The sequence below is a fragment of the Dasypus novemcinctus genome, chromosome 21 (assembly GCF_030445035.2).
Source record: "Dasypus novemcinctus isolate mDasNov1 chromosome 21, mDasNov1.1.hap2, whole genome shotgun sequence".
In the NCBI taxonomy this organism is placed as follows: domain Eukaryota; kingdom Metazoa; phylum Chordata; class Mammalia; order Cingulata; family Dasypodidae; genus Dasypus; species Dasypus novemcinctus.
This window is the reverse complement of record NC_080693.1, coordinates 43,384,903-43,404,410: the sequence shown is the minus strand read 5'-3', so window position 1 is coordinate 43,404,410 and position 19,508 is coordinate 43,384,903. Positions and strand designations below refer to the sequence as shown.

Here is a 19,508-nt window from a genome sequence, read left to right as displayed (position 1 = left end):
TTCTGAATGTTCAGTTACAAAATGTCTTTCTCTCTAGTCAAAATGATGTGTAAAATTTAACTCAGGTTAAGGATATTCTGCAGTTGTACAAAATCATTATCACATTATTGGGCTATATAAAAAGGACCTTTACCTTCTTGGACCTTGATAAGGACTCTAAAAAGAAAGAATAAATATTCAGTTGTGTGAGCCAGCAGTGTTTATATTTTAGGGAGTTAGATGCAGTATCATCTGGGCTGGTTGTAATGATAGAATGCAAAAGAGGAAAAAGAGGGATAATTTAGCACCATTTCACTAAAGCTGACCAAGATCTTGTCTGGAGATTGAGACAAGATTTGTTAAAGGTAATTGTCCTCAAATTCTTCAGCAATTAAAAACATCTCTTAAGGTTGGCTTTATTATTTTTCCGTAGGTGATTTACTGTTCTTTTGGTGGAACATCCAAAGGGCTTCACTTCAATAACTTAATAGTTGGACTTGTCCTCCTTACAAGAGGCAGAGATGAAGAGAAAGCAAAATGTAAGTATCTCAAAATAATAATACCACATCTGTGTGCAAAATACTTTACCTCAAAATTCTGTTGACAGGCAAAGGATTAGAATAGACATTTCTTCAGAGAAGATATACAAGTAGCCAATAAGCAATTGAGAAAATGCTCCCTACAGTCTGTCTTTCTTCCTCCTTCCTTTCCTTACTTGCCCTCTGATAGCTTATTCTAAATCCTCTCTCTTGCTCCTGAATCTAAACTGTTCTTTTTAAAGCTTCTTTATTTTTTTTTTTTTTACAGTTCTGTTGAAATGTAATTGACAGACAGTTAAGACCAATTGCACATATTTAATTTAAGGTATAAGTGCACATATTTAAGATATAAATTTTGTGTTTTGACATGAGGTATATACCCCTGAAGCCATTACTACAATTATGATAATGAACATATCCTTAAACCAGTTTTTATGTATTGGAATTATATTAAAGATATTATATAGATTATTTTGCAATTTGCTTTCCCCCTGAATTTACGTTTTTGATATTTGTTCATCTTGAAAACTTAGCTCAGTTTCCTTTATTTTAACTGCTGTATTGTACTCCATGTATATCAGTATCTCCATTTGCCTATTTTGTTGTTGACAGACCTTTAATTATTTTTTTTCTAATTTTTGCTATTACAAACAGTACACCAGTGACCATTCTTGTACTTGGTGTAAATGTATGAGAGTTTTTCAAGGGTGAAAGTGGAGTTGCCCAAAAGTGAAGCTGTGGGTCATATCTCTTTATTTTAACTAGATTTTTAGCAAATTGTTCTTCAAAGTGGTTGCAGTGATTTATATTTCCATTAACAGTATGTGAGAGGTCCCTTTTGTCCTCATCTTTGTTAATACTCGGTATTGTTATACCTAAGCATTTTTGGAAATCCTGTGTTTGAAAATATATCACATTGTTGTTTTAATATTCATTGCTAGGTTATTTTGAGGAGTAACTTAAATGCTATGTTTAAAGTGCTTGGCACTAGTAATCCCTCAGTAATTTTACCTTCCTCTTCTTGTCCACTTCTAGTAGGATATATTTAATATCTGGTAGGATTAATTTATTCTTTCTTTCTTCTAGACATTTTTAGTCTATTTTCAAGTGAATCCGGGAGCTATGTTATACGGGAAGAAATGGAAAGAATGCTCCATGTGGTGGATGGTAAAGTTCCAGATACACTCAGGAAATGTTTCTCAGAGGTATATTAAAAAATGCACATCTTTTTCTGTTGGCAATGTGTTAACTTGTAGTTGTCTAATGAGCTTAGCAATGATGACTGGATGTTATGTGTAGCATATTCTAGGCATTATTGTATTTAATAGTTGCAGTTTCAACTATTTATGCACTATATGCAAATGTCCATGATGCTCATAACTTGTTTTTTTGTTAATATGAAAATTTCCAATTCTATTGTTAAGGCAACTCTACCTACTTTTGTTATAATAAAACACACTCAGGCATTTTCATACCAACATATACAAACACACATGCCACATACACACACATAAATATGGCTGCTTTTAATTGTAAAATCTTCTGTAAAGGGTGTTGCCCAGATAAAAAACTTTCTCCTGCATCCTTCTGGCTTGACTTCCTTATTCCTTTCCCCTCTGCTCTAAATCCCTACAAACATCTTAAGGCTCTGTGGCTTTCATGTAAATGTAGTGGATAGCAAACTGAAAGCAGATAGAGAGTGAAAGTAAATTCAGCACTTGGAAGTAAATTCAGCTGGACACTGTCTCAAAAGCTCAATGTAATTTATTTGCTTTCTTGATCACAAACTGCCAGTATAACTGATGTGCAATAACTAGATCAAGGTTACCCAGTACATTTAAAGATGGAGGATACCAGAAAATCCATCAGCCTGAGGATAGAAAGCAGGCATACCTTTAATAAGTTTTGGGAGCCAAATCCTATGTGGTTTCAGAGGAGGTTCCAGAGCTGAGGGCTGGAGGCGCTGGTCACAGTGCAGTGGTAAGAACTGCAGTGAGCTTCTTTGCAGCATAGCACAGTCATTAAAGCCAGGAGTCAAAGTGACTGAGTGTCAGACTGCCTCAACCGGATGCTCACTAAAGTGGCATTTGCTTTGGGTTTTTATAGGTAGTACCGCTGACTGGCATCAGGCCAGTCCGTATCATATTATCACACAAATGTCTGGTTATCGCTTATTACAAAAAACATGCTTTTCTTGATCTGTCTTCATTCTAATTGTGTTCAGCATGTTTACAATGTTTTTTTTTGTGATTCAAGATTACTTATTTTATTTCACAAGTTTCTGTGGGTTGGTTCTACAACCTAACCATCTTATACAGTATTTTTTCTGAGTACCAAACATGTAACTTACAGGATTGTCATGGGTAGTAAAATTAATATCATATATGAAATGCCTAGCACTCTGTATATGATTCCATAGTTGTTGCTGCAGTTGTTATTGTTCTTTATATATATTTTTAATCCAGTGGAATTGTGTTAAATATTTTACTTAAATCACATCCCTATCCATAATCACTGTATGTATTTATTCCTAGTGTCTTTAGGTAATTAGTAAATACATAGTTCTTTCAATTCAGGAAGGAGAAGGATGTTGTCTGTTATTTTTATGAGTTGAATTTTTGGCTAAGTTTAGGTGAGTCTTGTTTAAGGTAATGGGAATCTTTGAAAATTAAGACGTTTAGGTGGCAAGTATTTATTGTACAATTTTCTGTGCTGTTTACTGAGGGAAAGTAAGAAACATGGATTATTAAACACTTTGTAGAATGACCTCCTTGTTTTGCTGAACTTAAAGAAATAGTTCCCAGAGTCTTCAATGGCTACCAACAGTAAACATTTATATGAGATTTTACTCAGCTTTTGTATAGATTAAGTTATTAAAATATTTTGAAGGTAGAGAACACAGAAAGCAATTTAGAATTTGGGATACAATCTTAAAAGATTTTTGTGGCTAGGTCCTTCTTCTATACCTGAAAGGGAAAGTGATATAGATTTCTTTTGGGGGTAGAAAAAGTACACCAAGATTCCAAAGACAGATATTTCTTACTTAGTAGTTTCACTGAGGATTAGATCTGAATTATAACAAATCATAAAACCATTGTTTCTGTTTTCCTCATCTTGTAAAGAGAATAACTTCGTTATTCAGGATTTTTTTAAGAAAAAAAAATATTTTAATATAATGTTACCTATGTATAATCTAATTTTTCCAATGTTCATGAGTTAATACTGCCATGTACATTTCCCAAGACAGGGATATTGACTTATATAACCACCTTAAGTGCAGTTATCCAGTTCAAGAAATTTAACAATAGAAAGCTTAGTCTTCCAATTTTTTTCATTTTGAGGCTTTTCTTTTCCCTTGTTAGATCCTGCATGTATACAGCAAATATATATGCTCCCAAGTAACTCCCCATTCCTTCTACCCCTGTTCCTAACAATCTGTATTCTAATGTCTTAACTTCAGTGTTTATGCAAACTCTGTCCCTATATCCCTCCATCCCTCCACCTTTATGTAGTTTTTGTCACAATTTACATGTTTATACGTTATCAATGCAGAACCACTGATTTGTCATTACATTTCATGCATTTGCCTTTTAGATTCTGAGGGAAGTAAAAAGTGGAGTAAAAAAATAATACAGTAGTACTGACATTTATTTTTGCCTATGTTGTTACCCATGCTGGAGATATTATATTTATTTTTTTATACAGTCTTGATCTATTGTCTGTTGTCTTTTCCTTTCAACCTACAGAATTCACTCTAGTGTTTCTTATAGGGCCCATTTACTGGTGACAAAGTCCCTTCAGCTCTTGTTTATTTGGGAATGTGTTAATCTCTCCCTCATTTTTTTTAAGAAATTTTTTTTATTGAAATATATCACTCATACATAAATATACATAAACAATAAATGTTTACTAACAGTTGTGAACATAACATCATACAGGACTCTCATACCTCACCCTACCATCAATACCTTTCATTGTTGTGAAATATTTTTAACTCATGATTAAAGAGCATCCTCAAAATATTATTACTACCTGGGGAAGCAGATGTGGCTCAAATGATACAGCATCTGCCTTCCATATAGGAGGTCCAGGGTTCGATTCCACGGTCTCCTGGCCCGTGTGGTGAGCGGGCCCATGTGCAATGCTACCATGTGCAAGGAGTGCCATGCCACGCAGAGGTGTCCCCGTTGTAGGGAGCCCCATGAGCAAGGAGTGCAGTGGGAGAGCAGAGAGCGGAAGAAGGTAATGGACAGCATTGAGGCCCTGGCGATGGTCTGGCGAAAAAAGCACAGCCCGTCCAGGAGTGGCGCTGCACACACGGAGAGCTGACGCAGCAAGATGACACAACAAAAAGAGATACAGATTCCCGTTGCTGCTGAGAATGCAGTGGACACGGAAGAACACACAGTGAATGGGCACAAGAGAACAGACAGTAGGGCGCTGGGGGGGACGGGAGAGAAATAAATAAAATAAATATTAAAAAAAAAAAAAAAGAACATCTAATAAGAAAACTCCTCTCCTACAAAAAACAAAATTGTTACTACCCCAAGTATTTCCCCCCAACCTACCCTATTATTATTAGTAGTAGTAATATTATATCATTTTTACATGAACATACATAAACGATATGTAAAAGTTGTGAACTTACAAAGCAAACATGCATAATAACATCATACAGGGGTCCCACATATCAACCCACCACCAATATCTTACATTGTTGTGAGACATTTGTTAAAAATTATGAAAGAATATTGTCAAAATCTTGCTACCAACTATCGTTCTTATCTTATATTTGGTATATTTTCCCCTCAACCCACCCTATTATTAGTTTTTAAATATATTTTTATGGCAGAAGTTGTAAACTTTTTTTTTTAAGATTTATTTATTTCTCTCCCCTTCTCCCCCCCACCCCAGTTGTCTGTTCTCTGCTTCTGTTTGTTGTGTGTTCTTTGTCCACTTCTGTTGTTGTCAGCGGCACGGGAATCTGTGTTTCTTTCTGTTGCATCATCTTGTTGTGTCAGCTCGCCATGTGTGCGGCACCATTCCTGGGCAGGCTGAACTTTCTTTCGCGCTGGGCGACTTTCCTTACAGGGCGCACTCCTTGCGCATGGGGCACCCCTGTGCGGGGACACCCCTGCGTGGCACGGCACTCCTTGCGCGCATCAGCACTGTACATCGGCCAGCTCCACATGGGTCAAGGAGGCCCAGGGTTTGAACCGCAGACCTCCCATGTGGTAGACAGACGCCCTAACCACTGGGGCAAGTCCGCTTCCCAGAAGTTGTAGACTTAAAAAACAATCATGCACATGTGCAGAATTCCCAAACAGCATACCTCTATCAACACACCACACTGTGGTGGAACATTTATTACAGATTATGAGATAATATAATCAGATTATTACCAGATCCACAGTATACATTTGACACACTTTTTCCAGACACCCTCATTATCAACACAGTACATCTTTGGCATAGAATCGTGATTATTACATTATTGCTATTAATCACAGTCCATAGGTCACTCCAGTTATATTTTTCACATGCTTCTCCACATGCCCACCATCCTTCAATAATGATGTACATCTGCTGTAGCTCACAAGGAACACTCTTGCATCTGTATCATCAACCACAATTCTCATCCACCTCTGGGTTTCCTGTGCTATTCAGTCCAGTCCCTAGATTATTCTCTAGCTATCTGTCAATTGATATTTATATCCCTAGACGACCATTTTCAGCCACATTCCCATTTATAAACCAGCTGTTACTCTCTCTATAATGTGTTACCATCAGCTCTGTACATTTCCACACTTTTACAATAAAGTTAATTAGAACTTCTGCATACATTAAATATCAGTAGTACATCTCAGTTCACCTCTTACCTTCTTTAAGAATCTACCACCTACCACCAGGTCTTGAAGATATTTTCCTATATTTTCTTCTAGAAGCTTTATGGTTCTTCCTTTTATATTTAGGTTTTTGATCCATTTTGAGTGAATTTTTTAATAAGGTGTGAGATAGGAGTCTTCTTTCTTTCTTTTGGCTATGTATATCCAGTTCTTTCAGCACCATTTGTTGAATGGACTGTTCTGCCTGAGCTGGGTGGTTTTGATAGGCTAGTCAAATATTACTTGACCATAGTTGTAAGGGTCTGTTTTTGCACCATCAATTTGGTTATATTGACCTGTGTGTCTTGTCTTTACGCCAGTACTTTTTACCACTATAGCTAGGTAATATGATTTAAAGTCCAGAAGTGAGAGTCCTTCAACTTTGCTTTTCCTTTTTAAAATGTTTCTGGCTATTCAGGACCTCTTACCCTTCCAAATAAATTTGATAATCATGTTTTCTATTTATTTTTAAAATGCTGGTAGAATTTTTATCAGGATTGTATTGAATCTATTTATCAATTTGGGTAGAATGGACATCTTTTATTTTTTTTAAGATTTATTTACTTATTTCTCTCCCCCACCCCCCACCCCCATTGTCTGCTCTATGTGTCCATTTGCTGTATGTTCTTCTGTGTCTGCTTTATTCTCATCAGGCGGCACTAGGGATTTGTGTGTCTTTTTGTTGTTGTTGCATCATTTTGCTGCATCAGCTCTCTGTGTGTGTGGCACTCCTCCTGGGCAGGCTATAATTTCACGTGGGGTGGCTCTCCTTGTGCAGAAGCCACTCCTTGTGCCTTACTTGGGGGCATCCCTGCTTGGGCTAGCACTCCTTGCGCACAGCAGCACTGTGTGTGGGCCAGCTCACCACATGAGCCAGGAGGCCCTGGGTATGGAACCCTCGGACCTTCTATATGGTAGGCGGATGCTCTGTCTGTTGAGCCACACTGCCCAGAATTGACATCTGTAGCAGTTTGATATCGCTAAGAATTCCAAAAATAGATATTGGATTGTGTTTGTAATCTGATCTGTACCTGGTCATGATTGAGTTATGATTAGGGTGTTGAGTCCCCACCTTTGTAGGGTAGGGACTCACAGATAAAAGGCATGGCAAAAAACAGAGTTGAGGGTTTCTGATGTTGGAGTTTTAATTTTGGAGTTTGATGCTGAAGACTTAAGCTGGAGCCCTGAGAAGTTAGCAAGCAGAGGAAAGAGAAAAGCAAGCCCCAGGAACTTAGAAACCCAGGGAATCTGAACCCTCACAGACATCGGCAGCCATCTTGCCCCAAATAGACTTTGGTGAGGGAAGTAACTTATGCTTTATGACCTGGTATCTGTAAGCTCCTACCCCAAATAAATCCCCTTTATGAAAACCAACCAGTTTCTGGTATTTTGCATCAGCACCCCTTTGGCTGACTAATACAACATCTCAATGATATTTAGTCTTCCAATCCTTAAGCATGGAATGTTCTTCCAATTATTTAGGTCTTTTTAAAATTTCTTTTTAACAGTAAGTTGTAGTTTTCTGAATATAAGTGCTTTACATTATTGGTTAAGTTTATTCCTGAATATTTGGGTTTTATCTGTCATATTTTTTTTTCTCCACTCTTTTGACACTTTTAGTTACTTTTATTGATATAATCTTCATTTCTAGACACTCTTCCAGGACTGTCTCTCCTGTCTTTTCTTTCCAGGCTGTAGTATTTTCAGCCTTTAGTATTTCCTGTAAAGCTGGTCTCTTGATTACAAACTCTCTCAATTTCTGTTTATGTGAGAATATTCTAAACTCACCCTCATTTTTGAAAGACAGTCTTGCTGGATTAAGATTCTTGGTTGGCAGTTTTTCTCTTGCAGTATCTTAAACATATCAGACCACTGTCTTGCCTCCGTAGTTTCTGATGAGAAATCAACACTCAATCTTATTGGGTATCCTTTATATGTTATGCATTGCTTTTCTCTTGCTGTTCTCAGAATTCTCTCTTTGTCTTTGGTATTTGATGTTTTGATTAGTATACGTGTCTCAGAGGTCGTCTATTCAGACTTATTTGCATGGGATTATGTTGTGCTTCTTGGACATGGTATCTATGTCCTTCCATAGGGTTGGGAAATTTTCTACCATTATTTCTTCAAATATTCCTTCTGCCTCTTTTCCCATCTCTTCTTCTGGGACACCTGTGACACTTACGTTTGCACGTCTCCTGCTATTGTTTAGTTCCCTGAGACTTTGTTCAAGTTTTTCGATTATTTTCTTCATCTGTTGTTTTATCTGTTCATCTTTCTTTTGCCTCCTCAATTCTGCTATCATTCCAGTATATTTTAAATTTCATTTATTGTGCCTTTCATTCCCATAAGATCCGCTGTTTTTCTGTGTATGCTTTCAAATTCTTTTTGCTCACCCAATGTTTTCTTAATATCCTTAATCTCTTTAGCCAGCTCATTGAATTTATTAAGGAGATTTGTTTGAACATCTGATTAGTTATTTCAACTCCTTTATGTCATCTGGAGGCTTATCTTGTTCATTTAACTAGGCTATATCTTCCTGCTTCTTGGTGTGGATTGTCATTTTTTGTTGGTGTCTTGGCATCTGCCTTACTAGAGTATATAGTCAGGGTGCAGTTTCTCTCTTTAGTTGCCCTTTCTCCATTGCTGGTTGTGTAGTAGAAGCCAAGGATTTAGTTGGTACTATAAGCTGTGGAGGCTCAAGCTGCCCTCATTGTCCCAGGGACTGATGACTCTTCTCCTAACTTTCTTCTTTCCCAGGGGTCTGGACAGTGCCACAGCCATGTGAATAATCCAAGTCATGTAGGCCTAGACTGTAGTTGCCCAGAGAGACTGATGAAGCTTCCTGCCCCTTTCTCCCCTGCCTGAGGTGGGGATGGAGCTGCAGGTGTGGGCAGAATCTATGCCATGCAGGTCCAAAATGACCACAGTTGCCCCAGTAGCCTTCCAACTATTCAGTCTGCGCCAGCCAAATTTATCTTCAGTTACCCAGAGAGGCTGGTGCAGGGCCGGCAAGACTCCTCCCTGCTAGAGGTGGGGCTGAAGCCTAATCTAGGGCTGCAGCCCAATCTGGGTAAAAGGAACCAGTCTCTTCATTGAACCATTCTTCTTCACTAGTCTTTGCCCTTGCATTTGGGGGATTGTTGCTGTTCCATTGGGGAATGTGACAGAGCTCCCCTGGCTAGGAACTGAGCACTCCCTCAGTTGTTGTTTGTAACTCTACCTACTATGAAAATACCCTACAAATATCTGATCATTTTTATATACCTTATGTACATGTCCTGGAGAACTCCCTCCCAACCATGTGTCCCCCATCAGTAACACCCCATATCAGTGTTCCTCCCCCTGCCATTATTGAACCTCTCTGTGATCCAAAACTTATTCAGAAATAAACCCAATATATTGCCAAATCCAATTAGTAGGAAAATAAAATAGTAATGATAGATTTAAAGATTAAAATAGAATACTATGAGTCAAGAGGTCATCGGAGGGATCACGCTTATGCACATCTCAGCAGGATCCCAGAGATAGCCAAAGTAGATACAACCCCAGGTATTGGTGCTCCTGAGGGATATGGAGACACACAGGTGCTATGGTCCTGGCAGAGGGCTCTGGAGTTCAGTGCCTTATCATTGGGCCCTATTTTGGAATTTGTGCTCCTGAGTGTGATGGAGTTGGACTCAGATGTGACCTTTCTACACATGCCTCTTCTGTTACTTTTACTGAACCTGTCATGGGCACTGGGGTTGGTATATACTCAGGAGACCTGAATCTCTGGACTGACCATATGCCAACTGGGCCCTGAGCCTCAGCAGTGTTGCAACACCTACTCTCCGGTTTGTTGGACTTACCAGGTCAGCTAACAGGAAGGTGAAGATGGTCATCTACCACACCAGGGAACTGAGAATGCCTACAACTGCAAGCAGGAGAATTGCATCCATCAGCCATGTGGGATCTAAGCCCCCTCTCGATTTAGAGGTGGAGTGGACATCAACATCCCAGCAACCACAGGATGAAGGAATAAAATATGGATTAGAGTGGATTTATTGGTATTCTACTATAGAACTGTTGTGACTCTAGCAGTGAAAGAAATTGTATTATTGATGTGGAAACAGTGGCCATGGTAGTCCTGAAGGCAGGGAGAGGGAAGAAGAGATGTAATGTGGGGGCATTTTTGGGACTTGGAGTTGTCCTCAATGATATTGCAGGGACAGATGCTGGACATTGTATATCCTGCCATAACCCCACTGAATGGACTGGGGGAGAGTGTAAAATACAATGCAAGCTATAATTCATGTGGTGCAGCAGTGCTCCAAAATGTATTCACCAGATGCAATGAATGTGCCACAATGATGAAAGAGGTTGCTGATGTGGGTGGGGTGGGTGTGAGGTATATGCTAACCTCATATATTTTTATTTGTTTTATTTATTTAACCCCCCCCCCCCCGCGGCTTGCTTGCTATCTGCTCTCTGTGTCCATTCGCTCTGCATTCTTCTGTGTCTGCTTGTCTCCCTTTATTGTGTCATCTTGCTGTGTCAGTTCTCCATGGCTCACGGGCCGTCAGCTCCCTATGTCGCACAGGCCAGCTTGCCTCCGCAAGGAGGCCCTGGGACATGAACCCAGGGCCTCTCATATGGTAGATGGGAGCCCAGTTGATTGAGCCACAGCCGCTTCCTGGAACTTCATATTTTTTAATGTAACATTTTTTGTGATCTATGTATCTTTAAAAAATAAGACAATAAAAAAAAAACTGGGGAAAATAAAACAAAACAGTCTCTATTATCACTGTGATTTTCTGACAGCCTGACTTCCCCTCCTGCTGCAGGCAAAGTCATAATGGTGGCTACTGGCCTCTTTCCTACTTGGACAGGTTCAAACTTTAGCTGTTCTTAGGGTTATACTTTAGCCAATCGAATTTACTAATCAGTAGCTGAAATCCGTGGCCAATGATCTCTTTTTTCCCTGTTTTTGGGGATTGGAGTTTCCAATTCTACCCAGGGACTAGCTCCCGAGGTGGCTTTTGCCACCAGTGGAGGATGGGCACCAGTCTCTGGGATGTGGAGTGCTCTACTTACAAATCTTCTCTGCAGATTGGCAATCTCCTCCTTCCACTCTTTCAAGGATGTTGCAGGATGCTCTTCTGGTCTCCTGGATCCCCCAAACAGGTGCTTTAGATAGCTCTTGGTGATTGCTTACTGCCCTGTAGCAAGAGCTGACTCTAGGAGCTCCTTAATCTGCTGCCAGTTGTCTTTGCCCTCATTTTTTGAAGACAGTTTTGCTGGAAATAGAATTCTTGGGTTGTAATTTTTTGCTTTCAGCACTTTAACTATCACACTGCTTTCTTCCCTCCATGGTATCTGATGAGACATTGGCACTTAATCTTACTGAGGCTCTGTTGTGTGTGACAATTCCTTCCCTTTTGTGGCTTTCAGAAATCTCTCATCTTTGGCGTTTGACAGTATGATTTTAATATGCTGCAATGTGGGTCTGTTTGGATTTATCCTGTTTGGAATTCATTGAGCATCTTAGATGTGTTTATGTCACTCATTAAATTTGGCAAGTTTTCATCCATTATTTGCATATTCTTTCTGCCTTTTTCTTCTGAGACTCCCACAGTATGCATATTGGTATGCTTGGTTGGGTCTTACTGTTCTCTCAGGCTCTATTCACTTATTCTTTTTCCTTTCTGCTCCTGAGAGTGAATAATTTCAATGGTCTTATCTTCAAATTCACTAATCCCTGTCACCCCCCATGCAGCCCTAGATCTGGTACTTCTCATTGATGGTTTGTTATTCTTCATCCTGCTTCTTTACAGATGCCATCATTTCATGTATCTTTGTATGTTTTGTACTATTTTGTTGTAACCTGGACATTTGTTACTTTAATGCGTTGTCTCTGAAATTTAGACACTGAGGTGTCTGTCCCTTAAGCTTGTATCGAGCTAGGTTTTGAATGCTAGGAGATAACAAAACATAGATAGATAGATAGATAGATAGATAGATAGATAGATAGATAGATAGATAAAGAAAAAAAAAGAAAACATCTTATCCAGGCTTTGTAGATTGACCTGTGCAAGTGCTCTTCTTCAGGGCTTATCCATATAACAGCATGTGTGAGAGTAGTTCAGCCCATAGCATAGGGGCTTCCTGGATATTTTCTGTAGATGTGTCTTGTCTAGGCCATGCACATATAGCGCTGGAATTCCCCAATTTACACAACAAATGTTCCCTCTTCCCTTCAAAACAATTTCTTTATGTTCCCAGGCACTGAACTGTATGTCCTTCAGCCAGCAATTCCTTGTCCCAGGCAGCATGACTTGACTGCTCTCTCACAGCATTCTTCTGGAGAACTTGCTGAGCTACTTTCTACATACAGCTCAAGTTCTGGGCTTGCAAGCCTCTCAGGCCAGTCATACATGCTTCCAGCATGAATATGAAGGTTACTATACTCATCTGGAACTGGGATAAGTGATCAGCACTGGGAGTATGGGCTGGCCATGCCTTCGTGGGCAGGGGCGGGGTAAGGCTTTTAAGAAGGACTTTTTCTTGATCTGGTGCTTGCCCTGTTACTTTAATGTCCTTTAACTATTTTCAGAAGCCCTGAGAAAGATGATTCTGCCAGTTCTTACTGGTTGTTCAGACAGTCCAAGGGAGTATAAAACCCGAAGTCGCCTCACTCTGCCATCTTGACTGAGGCCCTCTGGAGGGTTTTGAACAGACGAATAATATAGTCTGAGTTGGGGTTTGTTAGTTTATTTTTTTAGAAACATGATTACTTTGTCTCCTGTGGTGGTTTGGGGTTGTATGTATCCCAGAAAAACATGTATTTAACTTAATCCATTTCTATGGATGTGAGCCCATTATAAGTTGGACTTTTTAAATGAGGTTATTTCAGTTAAGGTATTTGGCCCACCTTAGTCAGCATGGGTCCAGGATGATATTTAGGCAGAGAGAAAAATCCACAGATCATAATTTGAGATAAAGGAATGGCCTTTTGAGATAAAAGTAGAACTAGAGAGAATGGTGTCCTAGAAGCCAAGGAAACGAAGTGTTTCAAGAAGGAAAGAATGCTCAATATGCCAAATATACTGAAACGTCAAGTGAGTTGAGGACTGAGAAGTGATCCTAAGATTTGGCAATATGGAGGTCTTTGGTTGGATATTCTATGGAGTCCTAAAATTAGTAGAGCTGCGATAATAGAGGGAATGTGCTCAAAAGATAGGAAACCGTGTAGGGGAGTGGTGGACTGCTTGAAATTTAGATTATGGTAAGGCAAATATTTATTGTAATAAAAATCTCATAAGACTATTTTAGTAAGTGGCCGGAGTGGTGTGTATGGAAGGCAAGGTCTTTGCTAGAGAAAGAATCACAACAATGTGAAGCCAAGGTTAAGAAAGCTTTTGTATATAGCTATCTAAGTTATTAGATACTTGTGATTCATATAAAACAACACTGATACAGGCTTATATTATCTGATTCAGTTATTTGATGTATTTACCTGCTTAATTTGTCAGTGGTATGGCTAAATGACTGAATCCAGACCCTTGGTTTCCAAGTTAACATGTTTCACTGTCAATTTGCCTGTATTCGAATAGGCTTATTCACACCTTCCATAATAGTGCCTTTGTTGTTGTGGGGGTTTTTTTGGTGTTTTTTCTGCATTTCAAAAAAAAAAAAAAAAAGAAAAAAAATTTTCTATAAAGAAAAGCATGTTAGCCGAAACATGGGGACCCAGCACCTAGATTTTAAGTGGCATGGAATTTAGCCTTTTCTTTGTTGTGCTTTATTAACCTTGGTAGATGAACTTGTATTAAGTTTTTCCTTAATTGTATTTTTGGTTTTTGTTGTTGTTGACTCTTAATGTGGAAATTCATATTTTATGCTGTTCTTCAGAAATATATCAGTTTCAGGAGTCTGCTCATTTTTAATTGCCTTTTCTGGTAGTGAAAATATTTTTTCTTAACTGCTATTGTATTTTATAAAAGGAGACTTTTCCTTTGGTTCTTTTTTTAGAAGAGAGCCATGACTCAGGACAGAAGAAGTCATATTTGACAGATGGAATTTTGCTGCAACCAGTTATGTGGTGTGATTCCCAATGAGCAGATGGATTTTAGAGACTACTTATTTCACTAAGTTGGCCAGGCATTGTTGTTTGTAGCTTAGGCCCAGGGACTTTGTGGCTTGGACACTTAGGTTCAATCCTGTATAACCTTGGGCAAGTTACTTAACCTTTTGGTCCCTTGGTTTTCTGAAGTGGGGATGATAGTAGTATCTCCTGTGAAGAGTTCCTTTAAAGACTGGTGTGTGTATGTATGTGTATGTGTTTGTATGGTGTATATGTTAGAACAGTCCATAGGATATACATATATATGTAATTATTTTTTAAGATTTATTTATTTCTCTCTCCTTCCCCCTCCTGTTGTCTGCTCTGTGTCCACTTGCTGTGTGTTCTTCTGTGTCCACTTGTACCCTTGGCAGCACCAGGAAACTGCATCTCTTTTTTTTGTTGTTGCATCATCTTGGTATGTCAGCTCTCTGTGTGTGCAGCACCACTCCTGGGCGGGCTGCACTTTTTTTTCACGCTGGGCGGCTCTCCTTATGGAGGTGCGCTCCTTATGCGGAGGCGCCCCTGTATGGCACGGCACTCCTTGCGCACGCAGCAGCTCTACACATGGGCCAGCTCACCACACGGATCAGAAGGCCCTGGGTATCAAACCCTGGACCCTCCAATATGGTAGGTGGATGCTCTATCAGCTGAGCTGCGTCCGCTTCCCTGCTTAGGATATTGTAAATAAACATTCAATAAATTTAACTGTATGTAAAAGTGATAAAAGCATCAATTATACTTGGGAGCTTTTTTCCTTAGTTGTTCATAAAAGGACACCTTAGAGTTGAAACATCTTATATTCAGTGAAACCACTGAGACTATCATGTTTCACTGAATCTAAGATACATCTTTATATACCACTAAAAATGAAAAAAAAAAAGCTGCCAATTATAATTGAAGGATGTCATTAATGTTAAGACTTATCCCAGTGTCAGAAGTATTAAGTGTACTATGTAAAATACGTGTGCATCAACTTATGGAATGTGTGCCATAATCCTCTTTCTATACTAAATGGAGGGTTGAGAAGAAATATTGGCATGATCGCTGATTTCTAAATGTGTTGGCCATGTCCTCACCTGTCCCTGCAGCAAGTCTGAACCCCATATTTTTATATCGAGAAAAACAAGACTGTCTAATTTGTGTGTGGGGGGTGGTTTAAGATTTATTTTGTTTATATCTCCCTAACCCCTCGTTGTTTGCACTCACTGTCTTCCTTTAAGGAGGCACTGGGAACTGAACCCGGGGGCCTCCCATGTGGGAGGGAGGTGCCTAATCGCTTGAACCACCTCCGCTCACTGCTTTGCTGTGTCTCAATCATTATCTTTTCCTCCTCGCATCTCTTGTGTCATCGTGTTGCATCAGCTCATCATGGCGGCCTGTTGCGTCAGCTCGCTGTCTTGCTTCTTTTCTCTAGCAGGCACCAGGAACTGAACCCTGGACCTCTGATGTCGTGGGCAGGAGCTCAGTTGCTTGAGCCACATCTGCTTCTCTGTCAATTTGTTTTGACCATTTGGATTGTACAGATGTTAAATGCTCTGAAACTAAAAAGCTAAGCATATTGCTGGTACTTAATAGGATGCTACTGAACAATGTAGACATTGTCCAAGATATTTTTATACTTTGTAACTTATTTCTTACCTTGCCTCTTTTAGGTTATTTGTTATTTTTGTTCCTTAATGTCACTACCAGGATTAGAGCTACAGGCTACTGAATGTCATTCTTCATGGTTTTTCCATGTGGCTTGGTTCTCCCTTTTTCTCATAAAAACATCCATCCTTCACTAAGCCTAGAATCTCGCCTGCCAGGCAGCGATGAACTAGGACAGCTATGTGATGTTCCTTTTCAGTCTGAAAAACTCACGCCCCCCCCCCACCTCCTAGAGACTGTGACAAAGACTGGGAAGGAAAGCAAAGAAATAGAAATCTACTTGTTTCTTTTTGTACTCTAGCTGAGTTTTGTTGTGTTTTTGTTGTTGTTGTTTTGTTTGTTTTTAGGAGGCACCAGGAACTGAACCAGGGACCTTCCATGTGGAAAGCAGGTGCTCAACCACTTGAGCCATGTCTGCTCTTTCTAGCTGATTTTTTTTTAATGCTTACTAATCATTTATTGTTGATTTTTAAATTTTTGAATCAGTGCTTTCAATGATGCCTCAGGCATCCTGATTGTCCACACTAGGAGGATTCCTGGATAGTTGTTTTTAATTTTCCAATGAAATTTAACAGAATATTTTAATCCCATGCAGATTTAATTAAAACATGCTAATTATGACAGATTGGGAATTAGTAAAGAAAAGAGATGAGGCAAATGAAAACTTAGATTTATTAAATATTGAATGAAATGCAGTTTACTGATTTCAGGTTCACTTTAGCAAATAAAATGTAGTTTATTAGTGGAAATGGACTGCCTTAATGAATTTATGAAATAATTAGCATGTAAGTTTTATAAAAGTGGTTACTGAAGTGCAGTTATTCTTGAAAATGGTATGATTTCCAAGTATATACTCTAGTGTTATTTAGATAATCCTTCCTTTGTAAATATTAGAAAGGGAAATGTCAACTTATTACAAATTTCAAATTGTGCAACTTCCAAGTAAAATACCTTAAAATTTGGCTAAAGTTAGGTTTTCTTGTTTTACTTTTAGGGTGAAAAGGTAAATTATGAAAAGTTTAGAAATTGGCTTCTTCTCAACAAGGATGCTTTTACCTTCTCTCGATGGCTGCTATCTGGAGGTGTGTATGTTACCCTCACTGATGACAGTGATACTCCCACTTTCTACCAAACTCTGGCTGGAGTCACACATTGTAAGTAATGATGTTTCAATTTTCTGTTGACCTTTAATACAATTGCCTGATACTATTACCTATAAAGGAGAAATATATTGTCAGTGTTTTATTTCTTCCAAAGTGTATTCCAAATGGCATGGAATACATAGACCTCCTCTAATGTACTTACCCAATCTGTATTAGTTTGTTAGGGCTGCCATTTTTCCTCAAATTACCATATTACAACAAAGTTGGTGGCTTGAAATACAATTCTGGATGCTAGAAATCTGAGATCAAGGTATTAGCAGGACTGTGCTCTCTGACAACTGTAGGAAAGAATCCTTCCTGTGTCTGCCAGCTTCTGGTAGTCCCACGCCTTCTTTGCTTGTGGCAGCATAACTCCAGTCTGCCTCCATCTTCACATGACATTCTCCTCTGTGTATCTCTGTGTCCTACCTTATACCAGTCATTGGATTTAGGACTTATCCTAAATCTAGGATGATTTCACCTCAAGATCTTTAATTAATCACATCTGTGAAGACCCTATTTCCAAAAAACGTTGACATTCTGAAGTCCTAAATAGACCTGTATTTTGGGTGGACACTATTCAATCCATTATATAACCTAACCTAAATGTTAAAATCTTCTCTATGTCTTTCATGTGGTTACAGAAAAGTACCTTTTACTCTGTTTTCCCTTATGCTATTTCCTAACACTGAAATACCCTTCCTTTGGATACTTAAATCACATGCCACTTTTTTTTCGTCCTCATGAAAGCTGTTCTTGCCTCCTTATCAGCAATCACCTCTTCTTCCTCTGAACTCTCATAATAACTTATTTATACCCTTCTTTAATGAATTTATCAGTTTCATCCCGATATTACCATTATCTTTGGCATTCTGTGTTATTTGTACACCTCTTGTGTCTCCTAAATCATTAGGTCCTTTGAGGAGTCTGTGTTATTCTTTTTCCTTCTCCCCCTGTGCCAGCCCTTAAATACGTGTTTGTCAACTGAATAGAGAAGCTTTGGTGTCAGGTGCTTATTTGTATCTATTGCTCTGTATGATTTATGACTTAGCTACTAATAATACACCAGTTACTTCCCCACACTTTTATTCCATGTTACAGAAGTTCTGACTAAAAAAATTTGGCATGAGTAGGCAACCCGCCTCATTAATACTTTTCAGTGCCCTTGTCTTTATTTTAAGTAGGAAAACCTTACGCATAAGAAATTGAGGGAAACTTTTTCTATTCACTATAAGCTCTATCTAACTTATATTAATATTATGTTAACAATCATATAGATATTCTGCCGACCTTTTGCTTTCGTTTGTGATTGTATGGTGAATTATTTTTCTTTTAGTATTGGCTAAGAGTGTGACTACTGTCCTTGAATGTCTTATTGCTTAAAGTTAATTTAGTTCTGATATATTTTACAAATGTCAGTGCTATTGCCTGCTTTTGAAAGCACTGTAATAAAGATTACAGACTTATTTAAATATAGTCAAATGATCTTCCAAATGTTATCCCATCAAATGTCTCCATTTTTATCTTGAAAAATGATCTTCTATTTAGTTTTTATCAATTGGGAAGTTTTTCAGATTTTTAATAGTATCCAATACATTTTAAGAATGTATTGATGTAGAGGAATTATTTCACCTTCAACAATGATCTTCTAATCCAGAGTTTCTTAACCAGGGTCCATGAACTTCTGTTGAAATTCAAGAAAACATTATTCTTGTGCGGACGTGTTGGTGTGGGTGTAATAAATTTATTAAATAATATACAGTATAATGTGGACTTAGTAAGGGGTCTGTGGTTTTCACCTGACTGGCAAAGGGATCCGTGGAACAAAAAAAGGTTAATAACCCCTGTAATCTTTATTCTTATCGGTTCATTGTACCAAATAGTTTACCTTTATGTAGCATTTTAGCACTATTGACCTTTCAGTTTTCTTGTATTCTCTCTGTTGGCTTTTGAAAGATTGTAGTTTCCTGGTTTTCTTATTATTATTATTTTAATTGTCTTTACTGCTTTTTTTCTACTTTTATAATGTAAGTTATTTCTCAAGCATTGGCCCTTCACTCTATTTTATTCTTGAATAAACTCTAGCTTTATCACACCCATTTCCATTGCTTTACCTATCTTTCATACCTATGCAAGTCATACCTAAATGAATTTTTCTTGTCTTGAGATATCTCTCAATCTATGAGTCTTAATAAATGTGCCGTGGATATAT

The 19,508-nt window shown here is 38.5% G+C and overlaps 1 protein-coding gene across 1 annotated transcript in view; it reads left to right on the top strand.

Annotated features, from left to right (window-relative positions):
- USP32 (ubiquitin specific peptidase 32) overlaps nucleotides 1–19,508 on the top strand; it is a 274,526-nt gene that overhangs the window by 121,925 nt on the left and 133,093 nt on the right. The window contains exons 3-5 of the mRNA XM_004462051.2: nucleotides 413–518; nucleotides 1,605–1,723; nucleotides 17,149–17,308. Of these exons, the coding sequence (XP_004462108.2) occupies nucleotides 413–518; nucleotides 1,605–1,723; nucleotides 17,149–17,308 (385 nt within the window). The remainder of the gene's footprint in view (nucleotides 1–412; nucleotides 519–1,604; nucleotides 1,724–17,148; nucleotides 17,309–19,508) is intronic.